General features: G+C 41.4%; 1 protein-coding gene across 3 annotated transcripts in view; it reads left to right on the forward strand.

Annotated features, from left to right (window-relative positions):
• ATP6V1H (ATPase H+ transporting V1 subunit H) overlaps positions 1-25,080 on the forward strand; it is a 111,290-nt gene that overhangs the window by 52,169 nt on the left and 34,041 nt on the right. For all 3 annotated transcript variants that reach the window (XM_049633408.1, XM_049633406.1, XM_049633407.1), the window contains 3 exons: positions 7,801-7,979; positions 10,593-10,718; positions 14,579-14,680. In XM_049633408.1, coding sequence (XP_049489365.1) covers positions 7,801-7,979; positions 10,593-10,718; positions 14,579-14,680 — 407 coding nt within the window. The remainder of the gene's footprint in view (positions 1-7,800; positions 7,980-10,592; positions 10,719-14,578; positions 14,681-25,080) is intronic.

A 25,080-nucleotide genomic window follows, 5' to 3' on the forward strand; every position in this document is an offset into this window, starting at 1 on the left:
CCTTTTTTCTTTATCATTCTCAAATTCATAAAACCTTTAGTCATGTATTTTTTCCCACATCTTGAAACCCAGGCAGGAAATTTTTGTGCTGAAGGCTTTAGGAAGCTTGCCGAGCTGCTGTGAGCTGAAAAAGTCTAGCAGCTGCTAGTTATTTTGTTTCCCATTTGGCTCGGTGGATTTTATTTTTGAAAATGTCAGTCTCACTTATTCATAGTAGGTGCTGGACTTCAGGTCTCTGCAAATGTTATTCTATTGGTTAAGTTGATTTGTCAATCTTTAGTTCCTAAAATAAATCAGCATGTTTTGAGCTAGTAACTGAAAAGACACCGAAGATCAGATTTGTGGTCTAGAGTTCTACATATATTGTGAGTTTTATTTCTCTTTTTGGCTCTGCTTAGTCAAGAGTCTACGTAGTGTGTCAGATAGTAAGAGAATTTATAATTTTACTTATCTTCCTGTGCAGGCGGTTAATAGTTGGAACCCTTTCGGGGAGGCCCACCCTAGTTTGAGTGTGTGGGGTGCTATTTCGCCCACAGCTTTGGCATGGAGGTATCGCTATCAAGAGATCTTATTCCCTTGGGGCGCCTGGGTGGCTCAGTCGGTTAAGCAGCCGACTTCGGCTCAGGTCACGATCTCACGGTCCGTGAGTTCAAGCCCCGCGTCGGGCTCTGTGCTGACGGCTCGGAGCCTGGAGCCTGTTTCGGATTCTGTGTCCCCCTCTCTCTGACCCTCCTCTGTTCATGCTCTGTCTCTCCCTGTCTCAAAAATAAATAAAACGTTAAAAAAAAAAAATTAAAAAAAAAAAAAAAAAAGAAATCTTATTCCCAAGTCTGTACCTCATTCCCTGTCTCAGGAACTTACGTGTTACTCAATAGATACCAGGTCTGGTGAGGTATAGTAAGATTGAGTCATTTTTTCATCTTGGGCTGAGTCTTTATGCAGTGATACTTCAAATATGGTGTGCGTGTGAACCGTTGGTTAGCTGCGTACAGAAAGGAAGAGTAAGCAGGCAGAAGCTTACAGTACCTTGACGGAATAGTTGCATACCTGTCGAATTTAATAATACAAAATTTGAGATTACGTTGTGCATGTCTTTTTAAATTCATTTTTCTGGAGATTCATTTTTGTGTTTTATACAAGTATTTGCACTTCCATGGCTGGAAGGTCAAAAGCAAACGTAACTGGCCTTCCCCAGTTTGAGATGGTTTGAGAAACCCTGCTTTAACATACAATTTCACAAGGCTAGTGGTTGTGGTGAAGGAAAGATCCGAGTTGTCACGTGATTCCACTGCACTCTTAGGACGAGATTTCTGCACCGTTGCTTGGACAATGGCAGAAATTACATTTGCACTTTTGATTTTGTGGAGGTGAAGATGCCATTGAATTTTAGGGCTTTTTAAAAAAATGTTTATTTTGAGAGAGAGAGAGAACACGCATGCCTGCATGCTTGAGGGAGAGGGAGAGAGAGAATCCCTGACACGGGGCTCAGTCTCACAACTGTGAGATCATGACCTTAGCTGAAGTCAAGAGTCGGCTGCTTAACCGACTGAGCCACCCAGGCGCCCTGAGTTTTGGGGCCTTTAAAGAATAAGCTGCTGCCAGATTGTCTAGGTTTGTTTGGGAAAATTCGTTTTTTTTGTTTTTTTGTTTTTTTTTTTTAGTGTTAATTTATTTTGAGAGAGAGAGAGAACAAGAGCCAGGGAGGGGCGGGGGGGGGGGAGAGAGAGAGAGAGAGAGAGAGAGAGAGAGAGGGAATCCCAAGCAGGCTCTGCACTGTCAGTGCAGAGCCCAACATGGGGCTCAATCTCTTGAACCTTGAGACCACAACCCAAGCTGAAATCAAGAGTTGGACGTTCAACCGACTGAGCCACCGAGGTGCCCCACAAATTCAGTTTCTTATTTCATGATCCATTCGTTCATTTTCATTCTTTATTAATGAAATGGAAATGAAATTAAACAATGTTTTGAAGGGAAAATGATCAGGCTCATTGATTTGACTCAGGATTGAAGAAAAGGGGAGAATCAACTATGACCTAAGTTCCAAAGTTCTGTTATCTTGGAGAACTGAGAGGAAAGGTGGTATTAGAAGAACACAGTAGTGCTGCTGTTAGTTATTATATTGATTGTGTTGAAGTTATTGTTGAAATCGCGAGTTACGATAATACCTTCATCAGGAAGCTTAATTCTTTAGTCAGCAAATATACAGTGAAATAACAAAGGATCATATGAGCAAAAGTGTTTTGGTATGTTTCTTTTTTTAAAATTATTTTTAAGATTTATTTTTATTTTTGAAAGAGAGAGAGAGCACGCATGTGTGAGGGAGGGGCAGAGAGAGAGGGAGACAGAGGATCCGAAGTGGGCTCGGAGCTCAGGGCAAAGAGCACGATGCGAGGCTTGAACTCACGAACGGCGAGATCATGACCTGAGCCGAACGAAGTTGGATGCTTAAGTCCCGTGTTTTGATGTGTTTTTTCTGAAGTTAGAAGAGATAGTAAGAAAAATAACTAGAAAAAGCAACAGAAAACTTTGTAAAATAATAGATAAAGTCTTTAAAAAGCAAAGGAAGAAGGGAAGAGTATCATAAAGGAAGAGGTTATCAGAACTTAGGTCTCCCCAGAGCTTAAGGTCTTTAACTGAATTTCATTATGGTCAGGGAACATATTCTAATAAGTTTCAATTCTTTGAAATTTGAGACTTGTTTTAAACAAGACTTATGGTCTGTCATGGTGAATGTGCCATGTGTGCTTTAAAAGAATGTATATTTTGCAGATGTATAGTGTTCTGTAAAATGTAAATTAAAGCAGGGTGGTTAAGAGTGTTTTTCAGCTCCTCTATGCACTGATGTTTTGTTTAGCGGTTCTATCAATTGCCAAGAGTGGGAGTTGTTAAAATCTCCAGCTATTATTTATGGATTTGTCTGTTTTTCCCTTCAGTTTTGCCAATTTTTGCTTTATGTATTTTGAAGCTCTGTTATTAATACATTTGTGTATGTTACATTTTCCTGATGTAACAGGAAAATTTCCTTGAATCGTTGTGAAATGTCCTTTATTATTGGTGATGCTTTTTCTCTTGATAACTACTTTATTTGGAATTAATATAGACAGGCCAGCTTTCTTGTCTTTTCTTTCAGTTTCTTTTCTTTCTTTTTGACGTGCCAGCTTTCTTATGCTTATGGTTTTCCATCTTTTGATTTCAGCCTATCTACGTCTTATATTTAAAGTTTGTCTCTTTTAGACCACATATACTTGAGTCTTGAATTTTAATCCCCAAATCCTCTGCCTCTTAACTGGAGCATTCAGTTCACTGGCATTTAAAATAATTATTGGTACAGTTGAATTTAGGCCTACCGTTGTACTATTTCTGTTGGTCTTAATCTGTTTTTTGTTCTTCTTTCATTCTTGCCTTCTCTTGAGGTAACTGAATCCCTTTTAGAATTTCATTTTAATTTTTCTGTTGACCTTTAAATGTTCTTTGTAGTGTTTCCTTTTTTTAATTAAATTTTTTTATTAAAAAATTTTAAAATATTTTTATTTTTGAGAGAGAGAGACAGAGAGAGAGAGCGCGCAAGTAGGGGAGGGACAGAGAGAGAGGGAGACACAGAATCTGAAGCAGGCTCCGGGCTCCGAGCTGTCAGCACAGAGCCTGACGCGGGGCTCGAACTCACGGACTGTGAGATCATGACCTGAGCTGAAGTCGGACCCTTAACTGACCGAGCCACCCAGGTGCCCCTGTAGTGTTTATTTCTTAGAGCTTGTTTTGGTAGCACAGTATATGCATCCTTAACTTTTCCCATTAAAGTTAACATTGTACTCTTTTATGTAAAATGTAAGAACTTGAAATCATACAGGTCTATTCTCTCTTTTTTATTCTATAGTTGACATATAAATATATTTACATAGGTAAGAAAAAAAACCTGTATTACAGTCTAACTTTTCCTTTAAACAGTCTTATTTGTATTACAGAAGAGGGAAAAATAGTCTTTTGTATTCATTCAACTATTTACCGTATCTGTTGTTTTTCCTTGTGTCCTGAAGGTTCAGCTTTCCATTTGGCAGTCTCACTTCTGTCACCTGCAGAATTCCCTTTAGCTCAGGGCTCATCAGTCTGTAGTAGCTCATGGGTCAGTTCTGGCCCACCATCAGTTTTTGTAAATAAAGCTTTATTGGAACACTGCTGTGCTTTTTTTTTTTTTTTTTTTCTGTATTTTGTATGCCAGCTTTTGCATTATAATGGCAGAATTGAATAGCTATGATGGAACCCTCAAAGCCTAACGTATTCATTATTTGGCCCATTTTAGAAAGTTTGCCCACCCATGCTTTCGCATGCCTTCTACCACAGGTCTGGTGGTGACCAATTAATTTCAGTATCTGAAAATTGGTTGTTTACCTTTATTAAAAAATCGAGATATAATTGACATACAACGTTTTGTTAGTTTCAGGTATCCAGCATAACACTTTGATATTTGCATATATTGTGAAATAATCACCCCAGTATGTCTAATTAACATCCATCACCACACATAGTTACAAATTTTGTCTTGTGATTACACCTTGTAAGATCTACTTTCTTAGCACCTTTCAGATATACATATAGTGCTATTAACTGTAGTCATCATGCTGTACATTGTATCCCTAGGACTCCCTTATTTTATAACTGGAAACTTGTACCTTTTGGTCCCCTTCACCCATTTTGCCCACCCCTCATCCACTGCATCTGGCAACCACCAGTCTGTTCTCTATATTTATGAGTGTGTTTTTTTTTAATTTCAGTTTTTTGAAGATTCCACATATAAATGCGTTCATACAGCATTTGTTTTTCTCTACCATTTCACTTAGCATAATGCCCTGAAAGTCTATCTGTGTTGTCATAAATGGCAAGATTTCCTTTTTTTAAATGGCTGAATAATATACCATTGTGTATATATACTCCCATTTTCTTCCTTTTTTTAAAAAATATTTTTAATGTGTATTTATTTTTGAGAGAGAGAGAGAGAGAGCGCGTGCGCAAATGGGGGAGGGGCAGAGAGAGAGGGAGACACAGAATCCAAAGCAGGCTCCAGGCTCTGAGCTGTCAACACAGAACCCAACGCAGGGCTCGAACTCCTGAGGCATGAGATCATGACGTGAGCCGGAGTTGGTCGCTTAACTGACTGAGCCGCCCAGGCACCCCTATGCCCCATTTTCCTTATCCATTCATCCTTTGTTGGACACTTAGATTATTCCTATGTCTTGGCTGTTGTGAATAATGCTGCAATAAATATGGGAGTGCAGATAATCTCATTGATACTCTGTTTTCATTTCCTTTGGATAAATACCTAGAAGTGGAATGGCTGAATCATATGGCAGTTCTATTTTTAATTTTTTGAGGAACCTTCATAGTGTTTTCCATACTGACTGCACCAATTTATGTTCTCATCAGTAGTGAACAAGTGTGCACTTTTCTCCATAACCTTGAAACCACTTGTTATCTTTTGTTTTTTGAGGTGATATTCCATTGTGGTTTTGATTTGTATTTCTCTGATGAGTCGTGATATTTTTATGTACCTGTTAGTCGTTTGTATGTCTTTGGAAAAATGTCATTTCAGATCCTCTGCCCATTTTTAAATCACTTTGTTGTGGTTGTTATTGAGTTGTATGAGTTCTTCATATATTTTGGATATTAACCCCTTATCAGATACATGCTTTGCAAATATATTCTTTCATCCAACAGGATACCTTTCATTTTTAAATTTAATTTATTTTATTTATCTTATTTTATTTTAGTTATTTTTGCTGTGCAGAAGCTTTTTAGTTTGATGTCACCCCACTTGCAAGTTTTTGCTTTTCTTCCCTGTACTTTGGTGTCATATACAAAAGATCATTGCCAAGATCAAGGTCAGGGAACTTTTTCCCTATTTTTTTTTTTTTTTTTTTTTTTAGGAGGTTGACAGCTTCAGTATGTGTAAGTCTTCAATCCATTTTGAGCTAATTTTTGTGAGTGGTGTAAGATAGGGCTCCAGTTTCATTTTTCTGAATGTGATTATACAGCTTTCCTAATGTCATATTTTGAAAAGACTATCCTTTCTGTATTGAGTACTCTTTTATGTATGTATATATTTTTGAGAGAGAGAGAAAGAGGTAGAGAGCAAGCGAGGGAGAGAGAGAGCGCACATGTGCATGAGCAGGGGAGGGGCAGAGAGAGAGGGGGAGAGAGAATTCTAAGGCTCCAGCACTGTCAGTGAGGAGCCCCATGTGGGGCTTGATCTCATGACCTGTGAGATTATGACCTGGGCTGAAATCAAGAGTTGGACACTTAACCGACTGAGCCACCCAGACAGCCCCTCCATTGAGTATTCTTGGCTCCTTTGTCAAATATGAGTTGATTGTATATGTGGGGTTTTATATCTGGGCTATTTTGTTCCATTGGTCTGTGTGTCTGTTTTATGCCAGTGCCATACTGTTTTGATTAATAAAGCTTTGTAGTTTAAACCAGGAAATGTGTTTGTTCTTCTTCCAGCTTTGTTCTTCTTTCTCAGGATTCCTTTGGTTACTCAGGGTCTTTTATGGTTCCATACAAAGTTTAGGATTGTTTTTTCTACTTCTGTGAAAAATGGAATTTTGGAATTCCATTGGAATTTTGATAGGGATCGATCTCTAATTTACATATGCTGAGCTAACTCTCTTAATGTGTTTAGCATAATGACTAGGAATATAGTTTGCTTGCAAAAATAAATTTAAAAATTTCATATTTTGGTACAGTTGACTTGGAATTGTCATTACAGGATTTGTGTGTGTGGGGGTGGGTGTGTGTGTGGAGGGGAGGCATTTGACAGGCCGCCTTTACCATCTTGGTGAAGGTAGCTTTCTTGAGAGCTTGTCTGTTTCTGTCCCTAAGCCTGAGCATAGTCTTTGCTTAGAAATACTGGTTCATTCAACGAACAGTTTATTTTTATAAATAGAGTTGAACAGTGTAGGGGTTAGGAGAGCTGACCCCCTGTGCTGTCCGAAATCCATGTATATCTTTGGACTCCCCCAAAACTTAATTATGAGTAGCGTACTGTTGACTAGAAGCCTTACTGATAAACAGACGATTAACACATATTTTGTATGTCATGTATCTTATACTGTATTCTTACAATAAAGTAAGCTAGAAAAAAATTTTTTAAGAAAATCCTAAGGAATAAAAATGCGTTTCCAGTACTGTACTGTAATTATCAAAAAAAATCTGCAGAAGAGTGAACCTGCACAGTTCAAATCCGTATTAAGGGTCCAGTATATTTAGGATTCCTTTGCTCTTTTCATAAGTATTCTTCTAAGTAGAAAAATTACAGAAGAAAACTAGAGAATTTGCCAGAATGTCACAAAACTTTTTTGGTAATTGTTCAGGCAATGTCCTTTGTGTATTTGCAGGTTGGTGAGAGGGGAAAGGGTGACTGACTGAGAAACTCTAGAGATACTTGAAGAAACATTCTTCCTTAGCATCCCAAGTACTAGGTGGCTAACAGATGAGAAGTTCACTGGGTGTGCTCAGAAGCAGGGCTGTGAGAAAGGATTTGATGGACTTAATTGTAAACATGTCCAGTGTTTTGAGGCCCGTCTGGTTCAATGATTTTAAATGTGTGGTTAAGCCAGTAAGTAAGCGAGGAATAAGAAATACGCTTTTGGTATGGGACAGGTGCTCAGGAAAGAGATAAGGATTTGTGATATAGTCTTCGCTTAACCCGAGAATAGAGGAGGAGAGAGGGCGCAGGAGGTAGTGCAGGGGTCTAAGAATATCACATAAAGAAATTATACGGTTTTCTCACGTGTGTGTCTAACTCAGAACTTTTTGGAGAAATCGACTGAAAGAGAAACTCGCCAAGAATATGCCCTGGCTATGATCCAGTGCAAAGTTCTGAAACAGTTGGAGAATTTGGAACAGCAGAAGTACGATGATGAAGATATCAGTGAAGATATAAAATTTCTTTTGGAAAAACTTGGTGAGAGTGTCCAAGACCTTAGGTATGTTATTTTAAAAAAACCCTCACAAGCTGGATATATTGGGCCTTGTTGGACTTTCCTAGTATTTTCAGAAAGTCTAAATTTGTTACTAACTATAAACTCAAAAGATTTCACTAAAACATTATGTCCTCTGTTAAGAATTGGGGATATGGGGGGTGGGGGACAACCGGCTCATCACCATGGTAACAGTTGGCTAGAGCCTTGTGTTACGTCTTCTCTTTTGGGGAGGTTCCCACCCTTCTCTTGTCTGAAATCTGACTTAATCCCACAGGATGTTGGTGTCACTCTGGAACCCCTTAAGAATCTCCCCCTGGTTTAGAATCTTTTTAAACAGCACTCGTTAATTTTTGAAGGATGTTTGGCCATAAACGGAAAGAGTATTTTTTTCCCTGCTTTTTTGAAGTTCCTATTGTGTTCTTTATTTTTGATATTAAAAATTACACAAATGATGTACAATGCAGTAAGAGAAAAAAGAATCCTTACATAGTTCTAGAAGGGACTCCATACCTCTTCCACCTAGTCATCCCGCCCCCACTTTTGTGTTTGCTTCCAGAAAAACCTTCCTAGCCCTGCTCCCCTGACACGTGTGTCCATGCACACACACAAACGCATATACAGATGGGGTTCTGCATATTCTTCTGGAACTGTTCATTTTTGTTTAATAATGTATTGATGATCTTTCCCATTAACGTATATATCCTTTGTTTTTAAACTACTGATACATTTTTAAAAGGGAATTACTGTGTAGAAGTAGATCTTTCTGTGTAGGTGGTTTGGGTTTGGGAGCCAGGCTGAACCCAGTTTGAATTGTCTGGCCACTTTGTCCACACTTGGCCTTGACAAGCTTCTTGACTTTGTGAAGCCTCAGTTTTCCTTTTGCTAAAATAGCAATAAAAATTCTAACCTGGTAGGATTTGTTGTGAGGTTTCAACTATCCAGCAAATGCCTTCGGTGTAGTATGTGTTCCAGAAATGCATTTACCAGATAATTCAGTGCAGCTCTTAATCCCAAGGCCCAAGTGCTGCTATAGAGATGGGATGTGTCACCGAGATCAGTGGTCTATCATGGGCGTTGTAGAGGGAGGCAAATGAGTTTTGTCCTTCTGTAATTTCAAATGTGACTAACTGCATTGTAATAAACTAGCCTGGCCGGCAGTAGACTTGAAGTTTTTACAAATTTTACTAAGTTCATTTTTATAAATCTGTTATCAGTTCTTCTGTAATAATGATTTGAGATCTCTTAAAAATGAATAAGATTAGTGATACTTAGCTTTCTAAATTATTTAATCCATGTTAGCCAATTATTATTATGTATTGATTTTTCATGTTGAGTTTGGTAATTTGAAAAATCCTGCTCTTTACATTAAAGCCAGTCAGGTGATGGGTATAGGTAAAAGAGCTTTGTCTCTGTTTTTGCTGTTAAAGGTTTAGGATATTCATGTTAAACAGCATTAGTTTACTTCTTACACTGATTGGCCTTACATTAAAGTAAATTAGTACTTTATTTAATAGAACACTGTATTCAACTTAACCAGTAAAATTCTGGTTATATTGAATTACCAGTCAGTATTTAAAATTTTTTTTTTTTTCAACATTTTTTATTTATTTTTGGGACAGAGAGAGAGACAGAGCATGAATGGGGGAGGGGCAGAGAGAGAGGGAGACACAGAATCGGAAACAGGCTCCGGGCTCCGAGCCATCAGCCCAGAGCCTGACACGGGGCTCGAACTCACGGACCGCGAGATCGTGACCTGGCTGAAGTCGGACGCTTAACCGACTGCGCCACCCAGGCGCCCCACCAGTCAGTATTTAAATGGCTAAATCTTTTTCAACTTTTCACTTGGAAGGATGTCCAGCCATGTCCTTTTAAGTTTTCACTTTTCACTTAGAAGGAAAACCATTGGCTGACAACACTAAACACTTTTTATAGAATGAAGCTTTGAATAATTAAGTTACTTGATACATAGTGAATGATTTTTTTAATTGCATTGCATTGCAGTTTGTTTTATGCAGAGGTTTTTGTTTTTGATTTATAATGTTAACTTAGTTAGTGAATTACCTTTACAGTGTTTGTAATCATGTTGTGCAATATTATACCCGGGTGTATGTGTATTTTTCATTGCATAATACAGTATAGTGGTTTATGACATATATAGTATTGGAATATGCTATTTAAGTAACATACTTTTATATAGATTCACATTAATGCATCTAGTGGTCTGGCAAATACAGTATTTTAAGTGGGATGGTGGAAACTCTGCTAGATTATCAGATATTATACTGATTATACTTTATTTATTAGGACGAAGATTTTGAAAGCAAATGCTCCTTTCAGTAAACCTCATTTTGAGCACTCCAATTTGGCAGGAGTATTGGACCTTAGGACCTTGAATAAATTTCACATGGTTTATTAAAGATTATTTAAGCTGTTTAAACTTCGTTTAGTGGTAGTTTGCTAATGTACAAAGGATGGTCAGTCTTTGCAGTTAAATCATCGGTGAAGAATTTTTTCTTCTCTTGAGGTATGATTAACATGGTAAAAAATGTTTTGCTTAATTTTGGAGCAACTCTTAGATTTTTCTTAACTTTGAGATCCTTAAAATTTTTTTTGTAGCTCATTTGATGAATATAGCTCAGAGCTTAAATCTGGAAGACTGGAGTGGAGTCCTGTGCACAAATCTGAGAAATTTTGGAGAGAAAATGCTGTGAGATTAAATGAGAAGAATTATGAGCTCTTAAAGTAAGTTTTAAATTTCACTTCACACTCTTAATACCTGTTGTTCCACCTCCTTGCCAATGTACTTTTGTCACTAGTGATAATACATTTTAAAAAATAGTAAAAAATTTTAGTTATTTCATGATTTTAATTTGTATTTTCTTCCTTCCTTATGTGGTTGAATACCTTTTCATCTGCTTATCAGTCATTTGGATATCTATTTTTCCAGAATTGGTTGTTCAGGCATTTAAAAAAATTTTTTTAAAAGGAGATCTGTATGTATTCTGAACGAGAGGTCTTATATCTGTTCATCTCCACTGTTTTCTTCTACTCTTTCACATACCATTTCACTCTTTGGTTTTAGTGTGGCTCCATTGATTAATTTTTTCCTTTATGGCTAGTATTTTTTTTTGTGTGTCCTGGTTAAGAAGTTTTTCCCCATATGGGGTCATGAAGATGTATTTCCAGGTCATCTGCTGGAAGATTTACTGTTTGAACCTTTCACAACTAGATCTCTATTCCATCTAGAATTGGTTTTGGGTAAGGTACAAAGTAGGGGTCAAGATACAGTTATTTTCATTATGTAGATGTCTAATTGAACCAACACCATTTTTAATAAAATTTTTTTAAATGTTTATTTATTTTTGAGAGAGAGAGAGAGAGAAAGAGAGAGACAGAGCACAAGTGGGGGAGGGGCAGAGAGAGAGGGAGACACAGAATCTGAAGCAGGCTCCGGGCCCTGAGCTGTCAGCACAGAGACTGACGCGGGGCTCGAACCCACGACCCTCGCATCATGACCTGAGCTGAAATCAAGAGTCAGATGCTCAACATACTAAGGCAGCCAGGTGCCCCATTTTTTGGGTTATCTTATCACTTTCTTGATAGAGTCCTTGGAAGCACATTTAAAAATTTTGATAAAGTCCAGTTTATTTATTTTTTTGTTTCTCATGCTCTTGGTGTCCTACTGAAGAATCCATTGCCAAAACCAAGGTTTTGAAGATTTACTCCTCTGTATTCTGTAATATTTTTATAGTTTTAGCACGTACATTTAAGTCTTAAAAAAAAAATTTTTTTATGTTTATTTTTGAGAGAGAGAGAGACAGAGTATGAGTGGGGGAGGGGCAGAGAGAGAGGGAGACCCAGAATCCGAAGCAGACTCCAGGCTCTGAGCTGTCAGCACAGAGCCCGATGCGGGGCTCGAACTCACGAACCGTGAGATCATGACCTGAGCCGAGGTTGGACGCTTAACTGACTGAGCCACCCAGGCGCCCCACATCTAAGTCTTTGATCCTTTCGAATTTTATTGTACATGATGTGAAGTAAGGGTCCAACTTCATTCTTTTGCATGTAGCTATCCAGTTATCCCAGTAACATTTGTTGAAAAGACTATTTTTCCCCATTGCATTGTCTTGGTATCCTTATTGAAATTCAGTTGGCCTGTGGACACATGGGTTTATTTTTGGACGTTCGGTTTTGTTCTGTTGATCTACATGACTATTCTGATACCAGTATCCTACTGTCTTGATTACTTTTACTTTGTAGTGTGTTTTGAAATTCAGAAATGTGAGTCTTTTGCCTTCTTCTTTTTTCTGTATTGTGTTTAATCAGTCTCCCACTGATGGATATTTAATACTATTGCCAGATTTTGCTGTTAGAAACAATGCAAGAATTACTCTCTCTCCCCTACACACACACACACACACACACACACACACACACACACACACCGTACTGTAACTTTTAAAATGAATAGATTTAAATTTTTAGAATAATGTTAGGTTTACAGAAAGATTGAGGGGAATGTACAGAGAGTTTTCATATATTCTCTCTTCCCCTATTATTAACATCTTGCAATAGTGTGGTACGTTTGTTATAACTGATGAACCAATATTTATACATTATTTTTCACTGAAGTCTGTAAGTTACATTAGGGCTCACTTTTTTCTGTTGTCTAGTTCACTCTGGTTATATGCTCTGTAGGTTTTGACTGATACCACATGTCCCCTATTACCGTGTCACGCAGAATAGTTTCACTGCACTAAAAATTTCCCACGTTCCACCTACTCGCTCTGCTCTTCCTCCCTCTCCCTGAACCTCTGGCAACCACTGGTCTTATTTCTATCCTGTAGTTTCTCCTTTTCCACAATGTCCTAGAGTTGGAATTAGATAGTATATAACCTTTTCAGACCGGCTTCTTTCCCTTAGCCATGCACATTGAGAGTTCCTTCATCTTTTTTTGTGGCTCGGTAGCTCATTGCTTTTTATTTTTTCTTTTCTTTTTATTGCTGACTGTCCCATTGTACGGCTGTACCATGGTTTCTGCATCGAAGGACGTCTTGGTTGCTTCACGGTTTTGGCAATCACTGTAGATAAAGTTGCTCTAAAGGTCCACGTGCAGGATCTTATGTGGACATAAGCTTTCAACTCACTGGGGTGAATCTGAAGGGAGTATGGATGGCATGGTAAGACTCAGGTTTGGTTTTACAAGAAAGTGCCAAACTGCCTTTCAGGGTGGCTGGACTTTTCGGCATCCCCGTGAGCGGTGAATCAGCATACCTGTTGCTGTATGTCCTTGCCGGCATCTGGTGGTGCCAGTGTTCAGGGTTTTGCCATTTTCACAATGAAGGTGGATAGTGTTATCTCCTTGTTTTCCAGTGATGCGTGATGTTGGTCATCTTTTCGTTTGCTTATTCGCCAGCTGTTTTCTTTGGTGAGATGTCTGTTCAGGTCTTTTAACCATTTTTAAATTGAGTTGTTTTTATTATTGTTGAATTTTAAGAGTGCTTCATGTACGGCTCAGCTGTTTGTGCCTCTGACTTTGATTTAGGCTCAGGTTTTGATCTCACAGTTCGGTGGCGCTCTCTCTCTCTCTCTCTCTCAAAATAAATAAATAAACCTTTAAAGAAAAGTACTCATTCCGATTGGTTGTCCCAGTTATGCTCTGTTTGTGGAATGAGCTGAGAAGTTTTCTTCCTATTTCTGTGCCCTTGAGCAGTGTCAGTAACACGAGTCACCTGTTCCTTGAATGGTCTCCCCTCACGTTCGCTCCGAAGTAGATGAAGGAGGTCTCTCCCAGTGGATTGGATTCTGGGGGGGTGTACCCCCCGCTTCACTGCGGAGGACTTCACTGCGCCCCTGGGGGCGATGAGTCCTCCCTGCAGGTCCTCGAGGAGGCAGAAATCTGCTCCAGCTCCCGGCAGAGGGGAGCCTTCTGTGTGTCTGGTTGGCTCCCGTTGTCACAAGCACTGTCAGGCTCCGGCAGTGGTGACACTCTGCCCGTGTGGTTGCTGTGGAGAAAGTAGGAGGACGGCAAGGGAGCCGGGGGTGTGAATCTGGGCTGCCGTCTTCTCCGAAGATGTTCGCTTGCTATTTTGCATTTAGTTTTACCTGTGAAGTTCAGGTTCAGATCCTTCGTGGGACTTGGAGAGAGAGGGAGAGAGGGGATGTGTGTGCTCAGGGCGCACGTTCCGTCTTGATCGCAGCTTCGAGTAACTTCTTCATACCGACGAAAGGCTTACAGATGTTTAACTTTCAAAATATAATTGTCAAGGATTCAGTGGTTGTCGTGTATTAACTCACCATTAACTCAGTGTAGTTGTCTCTCTTGAGAGAGCAGGGGAGGGAGTTCCTGATATTTTAGGAATTGCGTGAGGTATACATCGTGAATCTGAAAGTAACCTGTTACATATGTATAAAAGCTGAAACTGCAAACTTACGTGTGATTTATTATGTGTAGTGCATTATGCATAATAGTAAGATCTGTAGAAAATACGACTATATTTATAAATGCCTGTTTTCAGGAGATACTTGCATTATACCTGTGCTCTGTTGTGCTGTATGGAACAGCTAGAAGTCAATCTCTCTTTGGATTACATGTATTTCAGAATTTTGACAAAACTTCTGGAGGTGTCCGATGACCCACAAGTCTTAGCTGTCGCTGCTCATGATGTTGGAGAATATGTGCGGCATTATCCACGAGGCAAACGGTAAGGGAAAAGCCATTAGCTAGTGTTTCCTGCAACATTCAGCTTAAAATCCTAACTAATGTGCTTACCTTGAAGTAGACTAGTTTAGCAGAGGTGCTAAAGGAGTAAGGGAAATGAAGATGGCCATAATATGGGGCATCGTGATAAACCTTGTTAAAAACGGGTAGTATAGGGGCGCCTGGGTGGCGCAGTCGGTTAAGCGTCCGACTTCAGCCAGGTCACGATCTCGCGGTCCGTGAGTTCGAGCCCCGCGTCAGGCTCTGGGCTGATGGCTCGGAGCCTGGAGCCTGTTTCCGATTCTGTGTCTCCCCCTCTCTCTGCCCCTCCCCCGTTCATGCTCTGTCTCTCTCTGTCCCAAAAATAAATAAAAAACGAAAACAAACAAACAAACAAACAAAAAAAAAACGGGTAGTATAAAAGTATCCGTACAACTGTAATACTACTGTGTAGTGGCCAGCAGAGGTCACATTAGAAATTTTATGTTCAGGATTTTCTTTGGTTTTTGTAATTAAAAAATTTTTTACGTTTACTTATTATCGAGAGACCGAGAGACACAGAGCATGAGCAGGGGAGGGGTAGAGAGAGAGGGAGACACAGAATCCGAAGCAGGCTCCAGGCTCCGAGCTGTCAGCACAGAGCCCAACGTGGGGCTGGAACTCACGAACCGGGAGATCATGACCTGAGCCGAAGTCGGACGCTTAACCGACTGAGCCACCCAGGTGCCCCGGTGTGTATAATTTTAATTCAATAGCCATTTTGTGTCTGCTGGTTATTTTTCGACTACTACCAGTAGCTGCAGAGCTGATGAGACATTATTATTGAACTTGTCAGATTCACAGTGTTGAAGAAAATATAACAGCCGTAAAGAAAAGTTATAATAGATGTTATAGAAGTATGTTTTCCAGAGTATTGAAAAGAGAGGAATTCATGTGGGAGGAGACAGGTAAGGCTTTACAGAGGAGATGATGCTGGCTACATAATTCAAGATCACTTAGACACATTAACAAAGAAAAGACAGGCTTTTGGGGGGAATGTGAGAAATTAAGGTACCAATATTATATCAAGGGAGAAAACTTTAAACGATATACGAGGGCTTTTTGATGTTATTTGGAAAAGCAGAAATGCGTAGGCCTTGGTTTGAATTATTGCTCTTTTGCTTGCGAATTGGTATCCTAATCTATAAAACTGGGGTGGTAGTCATATTTGTTTCTCATGAGGCTGATGTGAGGACTGAATGAGTTAACCCAATACAGAGATGAGTAGTGCCAGTAGCTACATGGTCAGTACTCAGTAAGTATTAGCTACTTTCATTACTGTTAATGTTAGCATTTTACATTCCTCAAAGCTATCTATAATGAGACATAGAACAGTACTTATCTTATTTATCACAAAACAGTGTCCTGTGAGCCCAGAACATCTTAGAATGGGAGCGGAAATTGACAGGAGCCACAGATGCGATTGCATACCTTAACATTTCGCAATTACTTCCCAGCTTCCTCTTTTTCCTTGTAGTGCATAAATATTTAAATCTTTTTTCTAAAATAATTTTTTTAAGTTTATACGTTTTGAGAGAGACAGAGTGGGGGAGGGGCAGAGAGCGAGGGGGAGAGAGAGAACCCCAAGCTCTTCTGGAAGGTAAATGAGAGAAGAATTAGGCGTGTGTGTGGCAACGCCTCAGGATATTGGTACTTACTCTAGGGAAAGTGGGACATTATTTAGTGTAGCTCCTGGAGTACTCGGCGTTTGAACTGCAGAATGTTTTCCTTGTGACCCAGCAAACCCTTGTGACTGGTCTTGCGTAGGACTTGATTTCAGGCGGACTTCAGAGGCAGACGGCATAGGTGCAGAAGTCTGTGCGGTAGAGCTGTCCGTTGCATTTGTCAGTTGTGTGATTGTATTCTTCAGCTCCAGGGTCGCTGCTTGGTTCCGTTTATAAGTTCTGTTTCTTTATTGTCCTTCCGTTCATCTGTTATTTTCCTAGTCTTGTTCCGTTGTCTGTGTTCTCTTTCATTTCATTCAGCTTCTGTAAGATGATTATTTTGATCCTTTGTCAGGCAAATTTTAGATATATCTTTCTATGGGATTAGAAACTGTTCGTTGCCTTTGGTAGTGTTAGACTTACCTAATTCTTCGTGGTCTGTGTAGCCTTGCATCGATGTCTGTGCATTTGAAGGAGCTAATATCTCTTCCAGTCTTTAAAGAGCATTTTCAGCAGTTAATGGCCTCCTCTCTGTCGTCTGGGTTAACGGATGGGATTACCTCCGGAATCACATTCGTGCTGGGTCAGAGCGGGTTATGCGCGGTTGATGGGTCTGCAGCGGGGTCCACGGTTGGCAGGTTGGTTGGTCTTCAGGTGTCTGGGACTGTCTCCAGTCCCTTGTTCAGTTGGGTAGTGCTGGGACAAGGTCCACTTCAGCCTCCGTGGCTGCGTCCATAGTCAGCTGTCCTCTCACCAGGTGTGTGGATGGGTGCACCTCCTGCCAGGTCCCAGGAGGGGACCAGTCCCTGGTCACTGGTGGGTCCCTGGGTGGGCAGGGTAGACCCGGGGCCGTGGCTGAGAGGGGCTAGAACCAAGCTCCAGGGCTATTTCCGGTCTCCTGGCTGCGACTGAAGTCTGCGTACTTGGCGTCGGAGGCACGGAGGGGCGTTTGTGCCACCAGGTCCCTCGGGTGGGTTGGACTACTCCCTGACTTTGGCTGGAGGAACTGGGGCCGAGTTTAGGACCGTTTCAGGATCTCCTGAGGCACAGATGTGAGTGTCCCCCCACCGGGTCCCTATGTCGGCAGGACTGCTTGTGACTGCAGCTTGGAGGGAATCGAACCTAGTTTAGGACCTTTTCAGGATCTCGGGGATGCAGGTGGGTTACTGCTCACGGACTGGCTGGGAAGGGCTGGAGCTGAGTCTAGGCCTTTTCAGGACCTCTGGGAGCACTGTCAGACGTCTCCTGCTGGGTCCCTGAGACTGGCTGGCCTGCTGGTGGACTACTTCTGTGATAGGGATAAAGCCACCTATAGGACCCTTCAGAATCTTTAGGGGTGCAGCCTGCAGTCTCCTGCTGGGTCTGTGTGCCAGCACGGATGTTTGGGGACTGGCCAGGATGGGCTGGAGACCAGTTACCGTGCCCTTTCAGAATTCGACAGAATCTGTTGGGCTTACCTCCAGCGGGTCCCAGACCTCAGCAGAGAGGGGCTGAAGCCTGTTGAAGAGCTATTTCAGATCCACACAAGTGGGACTGAGGTTTGTGTGCCTGTTAGCTGACGGACGGGTACGTGTGAGTCCTCCAGGGTCCCTTGGCGTATTTTGTTGGTGGCAGAACCAAAGCCAGTGGGACCGTAGCAGAATTTTCAGGGTACAGAGCTGTTTCTGAGCCTGTGGCTAGGACGACAGTCAGTGAGTGAGCTGCCTGGGTGTGAGCCTGCCTTCTCAGAATGTCTTTCCTGAGTTGGAGAGTGCACCAGATAGCATCCCGAAGTTCCCGTGAAGGTGCTTTTTCCATGGTCGGATGCCAAATTATTGCTGTTGAAGAGGGGAGATGCATTTGAAGGATGTCTTTTATTCAGCCATCTTGCAGACGTCATTCCTATAGCCCATCTCTGCAAGTTTTACAGCAGTGCTCTTGTCCTTCTTGTCACGTGACCCTTCTAGACCAAAGCTTTGTGTGCATTTAGTCACTGATTGGAAAGTGGTGAAGTTATAGCTGCTGGACTGGGACACATGGATTTGGTAGCAGTGGAAGGGTGACAACCTTAGCACCTGCAAACAGAAAAATACCTCATTCCCCAGAGACACAGGGGAGGGAGAATATTAATCTTTATTTTTCAGTGAATTTTCCCTAGGGCTTTCCTCCTGAAGATCTATGAACCGTTGCACACTTTATGTTTAATTGACTGCTGCGTCTGTCATCTGCCTCCAGGGAGCGCTGTCATGATTTGATGGCCATTCCCTTTAACCTTATTGAGAAACCTATTGGAAACGAAAGGGATAATAAGAGGTTTTGCACCTCCCAAGCAAAATACCTGTCAGTAGCTCTTTATGTCTATCCCTCAGCCTCCCTCAGCCATTCCAAGGGGCAGATAAATGTCACCCATCTGCTACCAGAGATAAGTAGGTCAGTCTTTCCTAAAACCAGGAGTAGACTCAGTCATTTGACTTGAACTGAGACCCCTAAGGTTTATCATCCATCTGGGAAGCCACCCGAGGGCACCATCAACTTCTGCCTTCACCTGGTCCCCGCCTCACCACCACCGCTGATGAAGATCTCATTTGGGTGGCCCATCAATTATAAACACTTTCTTTGCAGAGGCCATGAGTATCAACCCCTGGTGTTATACTTCCTGTATGAAGGCCAGGCATTAACTTGCTTCCCTTCCCACAACTTATACATTAGGGGTAGTCATAAGGAGCCTTTTATTTAAGGAAACACTACCAGTTGATCCTGTGGTCCTTATATGAATGTGGAGATTTCTATTAAAAGGAGCTACCTTTGCTGATTCAGTGGAGTTTCCCAAAAAGAAGTGATCAGTGATACCGTATGCCTTAACACTGGAAGACACTCAAGTTACCTTCAACTCACTGGCCAAATTAGGTGACAGAATTGCTCTAGACTTCCTTCTTGAGCCAAAGAAGAATCTGCACATTTTTAATGTATCCATTTGTACCTGGTTTAATGCCAAGTATAAAGGTCAATACAGAAACTTAAGGGGAAAGCCATTGAATTTTAAGTAGACCTTGGTGCTTTATGGTATTTTTTCAGCTGGTTAGGCCTAGGACCTTGGGGGACATGGATAAGATCAGGACTGCAAGGTTGGCTTTTTTCTGGTGCTATTTGATCTCTGCTTGCATCAGCCGGATTATTCACAGTGACCAGTGGAGTGACGTATTCAGGTAAACTTGCCAGAAAACAAGATAATGTAGAAATAAGGGTATTTGCGGGGAGATATTTATCTCACCTTTCTGCCCTTCTTGCATATCGAGGCACTGAATGCCCTTTTCAAATAGATGTCTTCCTAGGAACAAAGGATGCTTACTGTCCATTATGAGAGTTGTGGGTTCCCTAAGTTCAAGGTTCCTCTTCTTTACACTGTGTGTGCAGGCTCATTTAGCTCTCTTCAGGTTTTCCTACGGAAATTGTGGCTTGGGGAACCAGCACAAAGTGCTAATATTCTTACTGCTGCTGTTACCTTGAGTAACAAACTATCAGTCTCTGACCCAGGAGTCTCATGTCTTCTACCCGCATTTATGAAACTGTGGCAGCTTTACTTGCTTGCAAGTGGGATGAAAGCCAAGACCTTTTGTAGTTCTTAACACTGTGATACTAAGAACTATTTAACATTAATACCATTTAAAAATAGCCTATTATGAAAAAATTGAGGATCTTTAGATAAGATAAAGACAAATCTATAGATATAGATATATATCTATATATATCTATATCTAATAGCCAAGGTCCCTAGCCCATCTAAGATATGTTTTATATGAAAAACAGATGATAGATGGATCCTTCCTAGATATGTAACTGGGCTTATTTATAGTACTCTTGGAAAGGGAAGCTAAAAAGCAAATCTAGATATATCCTCATTCTAAAATCATAAAGGTGGTGAAAAACTTAAGAACTTAACCTTCTTACAGTAGCAAGTTATTACCACCAGCTAGTGTTTCAAATGTGTCTTATGGATACACTGTTTTTACACAACATCTGCTGCTGCTCCCAAGCCTGTTATGCCTTCACATAATCCATCGCTGCCATATCCCTTCTTTTCTCCCTTTCCTACTGTCTTCCTGGTGAGGGATTATCTCGCTCTCCAGGCTTTACCTTCTTCAGGCTGCGTTATTGCTGGTGGTATCCACTGTATCCATCCTCGGTGCTGAAACGCTACCTAAGTGTCTTTTTTTTTTTTTTTTGCCTGAAACTCTGGCATGCTGCTGTTTTTCTCTATCCTTCCAGTGGCTTACATAGACCCATGGACTAGTATATTCTTTTTTGAAGCCCCTCACCAGTATATCTCAGAGTAACTTCATTTCTGTACGGTTTTCTGCTCCCTCTTCTTTGAGATATATTTTCAAAATATTTTCTTCTTATCACATAGCTCCTGAAGACTCTCATTCTCTTTGAATATGCTTGAAAAAATGTAGCATTCTCTCTCTGTGAAGTCATTCCCGCATCTTCCTACATGGGAGTGTTTCTCAAACTTAATAAATAGTCAGTGGGTTAGCAGACCTATAATTTGAAACAAATATTTTAAAAATTAATCATTACTCAAAAAATCTAATTCACGTTTAAATTACTGATAACTCTTTGGTGCCAGTTATAGACATGATTTTGTGTGTGATCTTTTTACTGAGGTATCGATAACAATGCTTGAATCATACACACTTTCTCTATGCACTTTCTTATTTTTTATTGCTACTAAATTTGAAAAACTTAACTCACTGCAGTAAGTTGGCAGGAATGGCTTCAACAGTTTGAAGTCTCTTGAAGATAGTTCTGGATATTCAGATCGTATGTGGATTCAGACTTCTCCCTGAAGTCTGCTTTAATAGTTCGTGTACCAAGTTGACCGGCCCATCCCATGTAAAAGCAGGGAAATGGAATGTTGCTATGTGTGAGACAGAGACAAAACAACTTTGTGGCTGCATTTGGCCATATAAAAGTATTTCTTTAAACTCAGTTGCAGCTTGTGGATGTGGTTTTTAACTGTAGTTCTCATTGTTTTCCTCCATGAATAAAATAAAAACATTAAGATTTGGAAAAAATTCAAACTTTCAGGGATGTATCCATTTTTACCACAATGCAGTCACCCTGAAAAGTTACATTGGTATCTCAGATTTGACGTTGATATTTTTATTCGCGTTTTTAACCTATTCAAGATGATGGCTGCATTGCTAAGTTACTTAGAATAATGGAAAAGGATCTTTACTGGTGTCGTCGCTAAAAATACTGTCTTATGCGTCACATACTGAGGAAACCCAACGGTGATCATTCCCTACTACGTAAGGAAAAATCATGCCAGCAAGGAAATTGAATAAGTTCTTTCCAAAATACAAAAGACATGCTTCCGTTTAGAAAGGCAGTCTTAAGCGCCCCGTGTTTTTCTTCACTCAGTGGTTGTAACTTGATCAAATTCACACTTGTTCTTTTTAACACTAACAAGATCAGTAGGCACGTTGTTGTTCCAAGTCAGTAGTCAAATCTCTTTCTCCATGCAGCAATAACTCTCCCTGCTGCACATAACTAGTCCTCTGTCAGTGGTGAGCCCATGAACTTCGTGTCCCGATTATGCCCTCCAAAGATATCTTCGGAGTATCTCCTCCGTACATGCACGGTACCCATGCTGAGCTAATGGGCACCACAGACATCAGCACAGAATTACACAGTGGTTAAGTGCACAGACTAAACTTGTGTGCTTAGGTTCAAGTCCCAGCTCTGCCACGTGATAACTCTGCAACTGTGGCATGTCATATAGCCTCCATGTGCCTCAGTTTCCTTATCTGTAAATGTGAAGACCAAATGAGTACATATGTAATGAACTTAGAACAGCACTCAGCACATAGTAATAAGTACTGTTTAGGTGTTTGATAAAGTAGTGAAATGGGTAATTTTGTCCAGTTGTTAAAAGCATCTGCTGTCCTGCATGATAGCAGTTTCAACTGACTCTTGAACAACACTGGTTTGAATTCTGTGGGTCCGCTTAAATGTATTTTATCTTACGATTTTCTTAACATTTCCTTTTCTTTAACTTTGTTGTAAGAATACAGCATATGATATAACATACAAAATATGTGCTCATTGACTGTTATAAGTAAGACTTCCAGTCAACCATAGGCTATGAGTAGTTACGTTATGGGGAATCAAAAGTGATATGTTGACTTTTAACTGTGTGGGGCGTTGGTGTGCAAACCTCCCCCGGCCCCGTGTTTCAAGGCTCAGCTGTACTCTTCTCCACTATATGTTTTTGACATCATGTGATTTTAAACATTACAAAGAAAGGAAATGTGGCTTTCTCTAAGAACAGGATGTTCTTTGTGGTGGACTTTTTTCCTTTGGCGGGTTTCTTAGGAATGATTTGTACCCTTCATCACACAGCAGGAATGTCAGAATGTTGTCTCATTTGGAACTTTGGCCCTTTCTCCATCTCACACGGTAAAATCAGTCAGTTGACAGGGTTTCATATCGGAAATGTTTTGGAGGCGACAGGTGAATGTACTGCTGGTCCAGTGATAAGTATTTCGGTACTAAATACCCTATTTCCTGCCTGTCGTTTTCTTTCATCACACTCAGATTTGTCTTTCCAAGCACATTTACAGACGATATTCAAAACGGGGTCCTGTTCGCTGTTGTTTTACATATTTGTTGTTATTTTCACGACTCCTTTTTGTAGTCTAAAGAAACCCTTTTGATTCGATAGCTTGTTTTTGTGAATGTGGGTGGAGAGCACAACGTAACAGTAATTCCCCTCCCCAGCTGCAAAGTTAATAATTGTTGTCGATAAATGGAAATAGCATGAAAAGTAAGGGCCCAAATGAATTTGCCCTGTCAACTGTGCCTGCCAGTTCAGTTCTTGTAAAGGGTCCACAGAAACAAACACGGCTTCTTAACCTTATTTTTCAAATGTGTATGATGGGGTGCGAGTAAAACTGTTCCAGTGCTTTGTCCTCAGAGGGCACCAGACCACCGGTGGCCCTGACAGACGCCCAGAAACCACACTTCGATGACTAGAGCCCGAGAGTTGCTCCCGGGAGAGCGTGCCCCTTTGCCTGCAGAACTCGGTGGCACGAGTGGGGGCCAGTGCGATTGCTCCGACCAGCAGAACGTCGCACGGGACGCCCTCCTAGGGCTTGTGCCAGCGCACCCCCTCCCCCACCCCCCACCCCCCCGCCCCACCTGGCATGCCGCAGCGAACACGTCTTTCTTTTCCTTTAAGGAGTGCGGCATCTGAACGGTCTTCCTAGGGGCGCCTGGGTGGCGCAGTCGGTTGGGCGTCCGACTTCGGCTCGGGTCATGATCTCGCGGTCCGTGAGTTCGAGCCCCGCGTCGGGCTCTGCGCTGATGGCTCAGAGCCTGGAGCTGCTTCGGATGATGTGTCTCCCTCTCTCTCTGCCCCTCCCCCGCTCGTGCTCTGTCTCTCTCCCTCTGTCAAAAATAAATAAACGTTAAAAAGTAAATAAGAAATAAATAAATAAACAGTCTTCCTATATCCGAGGAAGTTCCCGCCGTCCAAGGCACGTGCTCCCCTTCACTGTAGAGGATAAAGGTGCCAGCAGTGTGCTCTCCTAAACTCCTTTGCTTCCGGCCACATGCTTCCGGCCTAGCTCAGCCGACCCGATCCCCCTGCCCCGGACTTCCGGCAGGAGTGAGGGCTGGAGGGCAGTGGGGATAAGCAGGCATCGCCTCCGGGCAGCCGCCGTGGCCTGGCCCCACGAGGAGGGAGGCAGCAGCACCCGGTGTCCGGGCGCCCGCGGTGTGAACGTAGGCTCCTGCGCCTCGCCCGGGCGGCACACTTGCCGGGCTGCTGCTTTGGTAGCCTGATTGCGATTCGGTGTGGACGAGCCTTCACGCTTGGCTCCCCAGCCTTCCGAGCCGTGGCGGCCTCTCCGGGAATTCTTTCACCGTTTTAACTAGGTAGTCAAGTTTCTGTGTCTGCAGGTAAAAATACCGACTGACGGAGGAGTTCTTTTTTTAATCTGGCGAACCAGCACACTGCCATTAAAACAGAGCACAGAAACGTGTCCGATTTTCTGTGCACGGACCAGTGTCCCACACGTGTACTCAGTCTGGCATCTTCCGCTGTGTGCACAGAGATGACCTGGTTGTGTCCCCCCGCCCCACCGGGCTGTGAACTCGGAAAAAGAGAAACTCCGTCCGACGAGGCATATTGTTCAGCACGCAGTAGGGCGTAATAAATAGGAGAGGAAGAGCTACCAAAAGCATTCCTTATTCTTTGAAAATGCACACTTCTGTATGAGGTAAGCATGTTTCTTCGTACAAAGCCTAACGTGGCACATACGAATAAAAATTAGTAGCTTGTTCTGAGGGTGGCATTAACTTTTTGCCAGTAAAACCCAATTAATTTTTCTCTTCTAAATGAGAATTATCACGAAAAGTAACATTCTTCCTATAGGAAACTTGAAAAAGACAGAAAAGAATAGTAAAGAAAACACAGTACTGCAGCCCTGAGGTAAAAATGATGGTTTATTTATTTTTGTTTTTTTTTTCCCTCTATGCATACATTTTTCTCCCAAAATGTTGATTATAATATCTCTTGCGACCTATTTTTGTTCATTTTTTCGTATTTCCCATCGACAAATTTTTAAAAATATAAGTAATGCTACCTATAGATAAAAGTATTCCAATTTAATAGAATAGAAACCCCAGAACTAGACCCACAAACGTATGGCCAACT

Source organism: Panthera uncia, chromosome F2 (genome assembly GCF_023721935.1).
Source record: "Panthera uncia isolate 11264 chromosome F2, Puncia_PCG_1.0, whole genome shotgun sequence".
Classification (NCBI taxonomy): domain Eukaryota; kingdom Metazoa; phylum Chordata; class Mammalia; order Carnivora; family Felidae; genus Panthera; species Panthera uncia.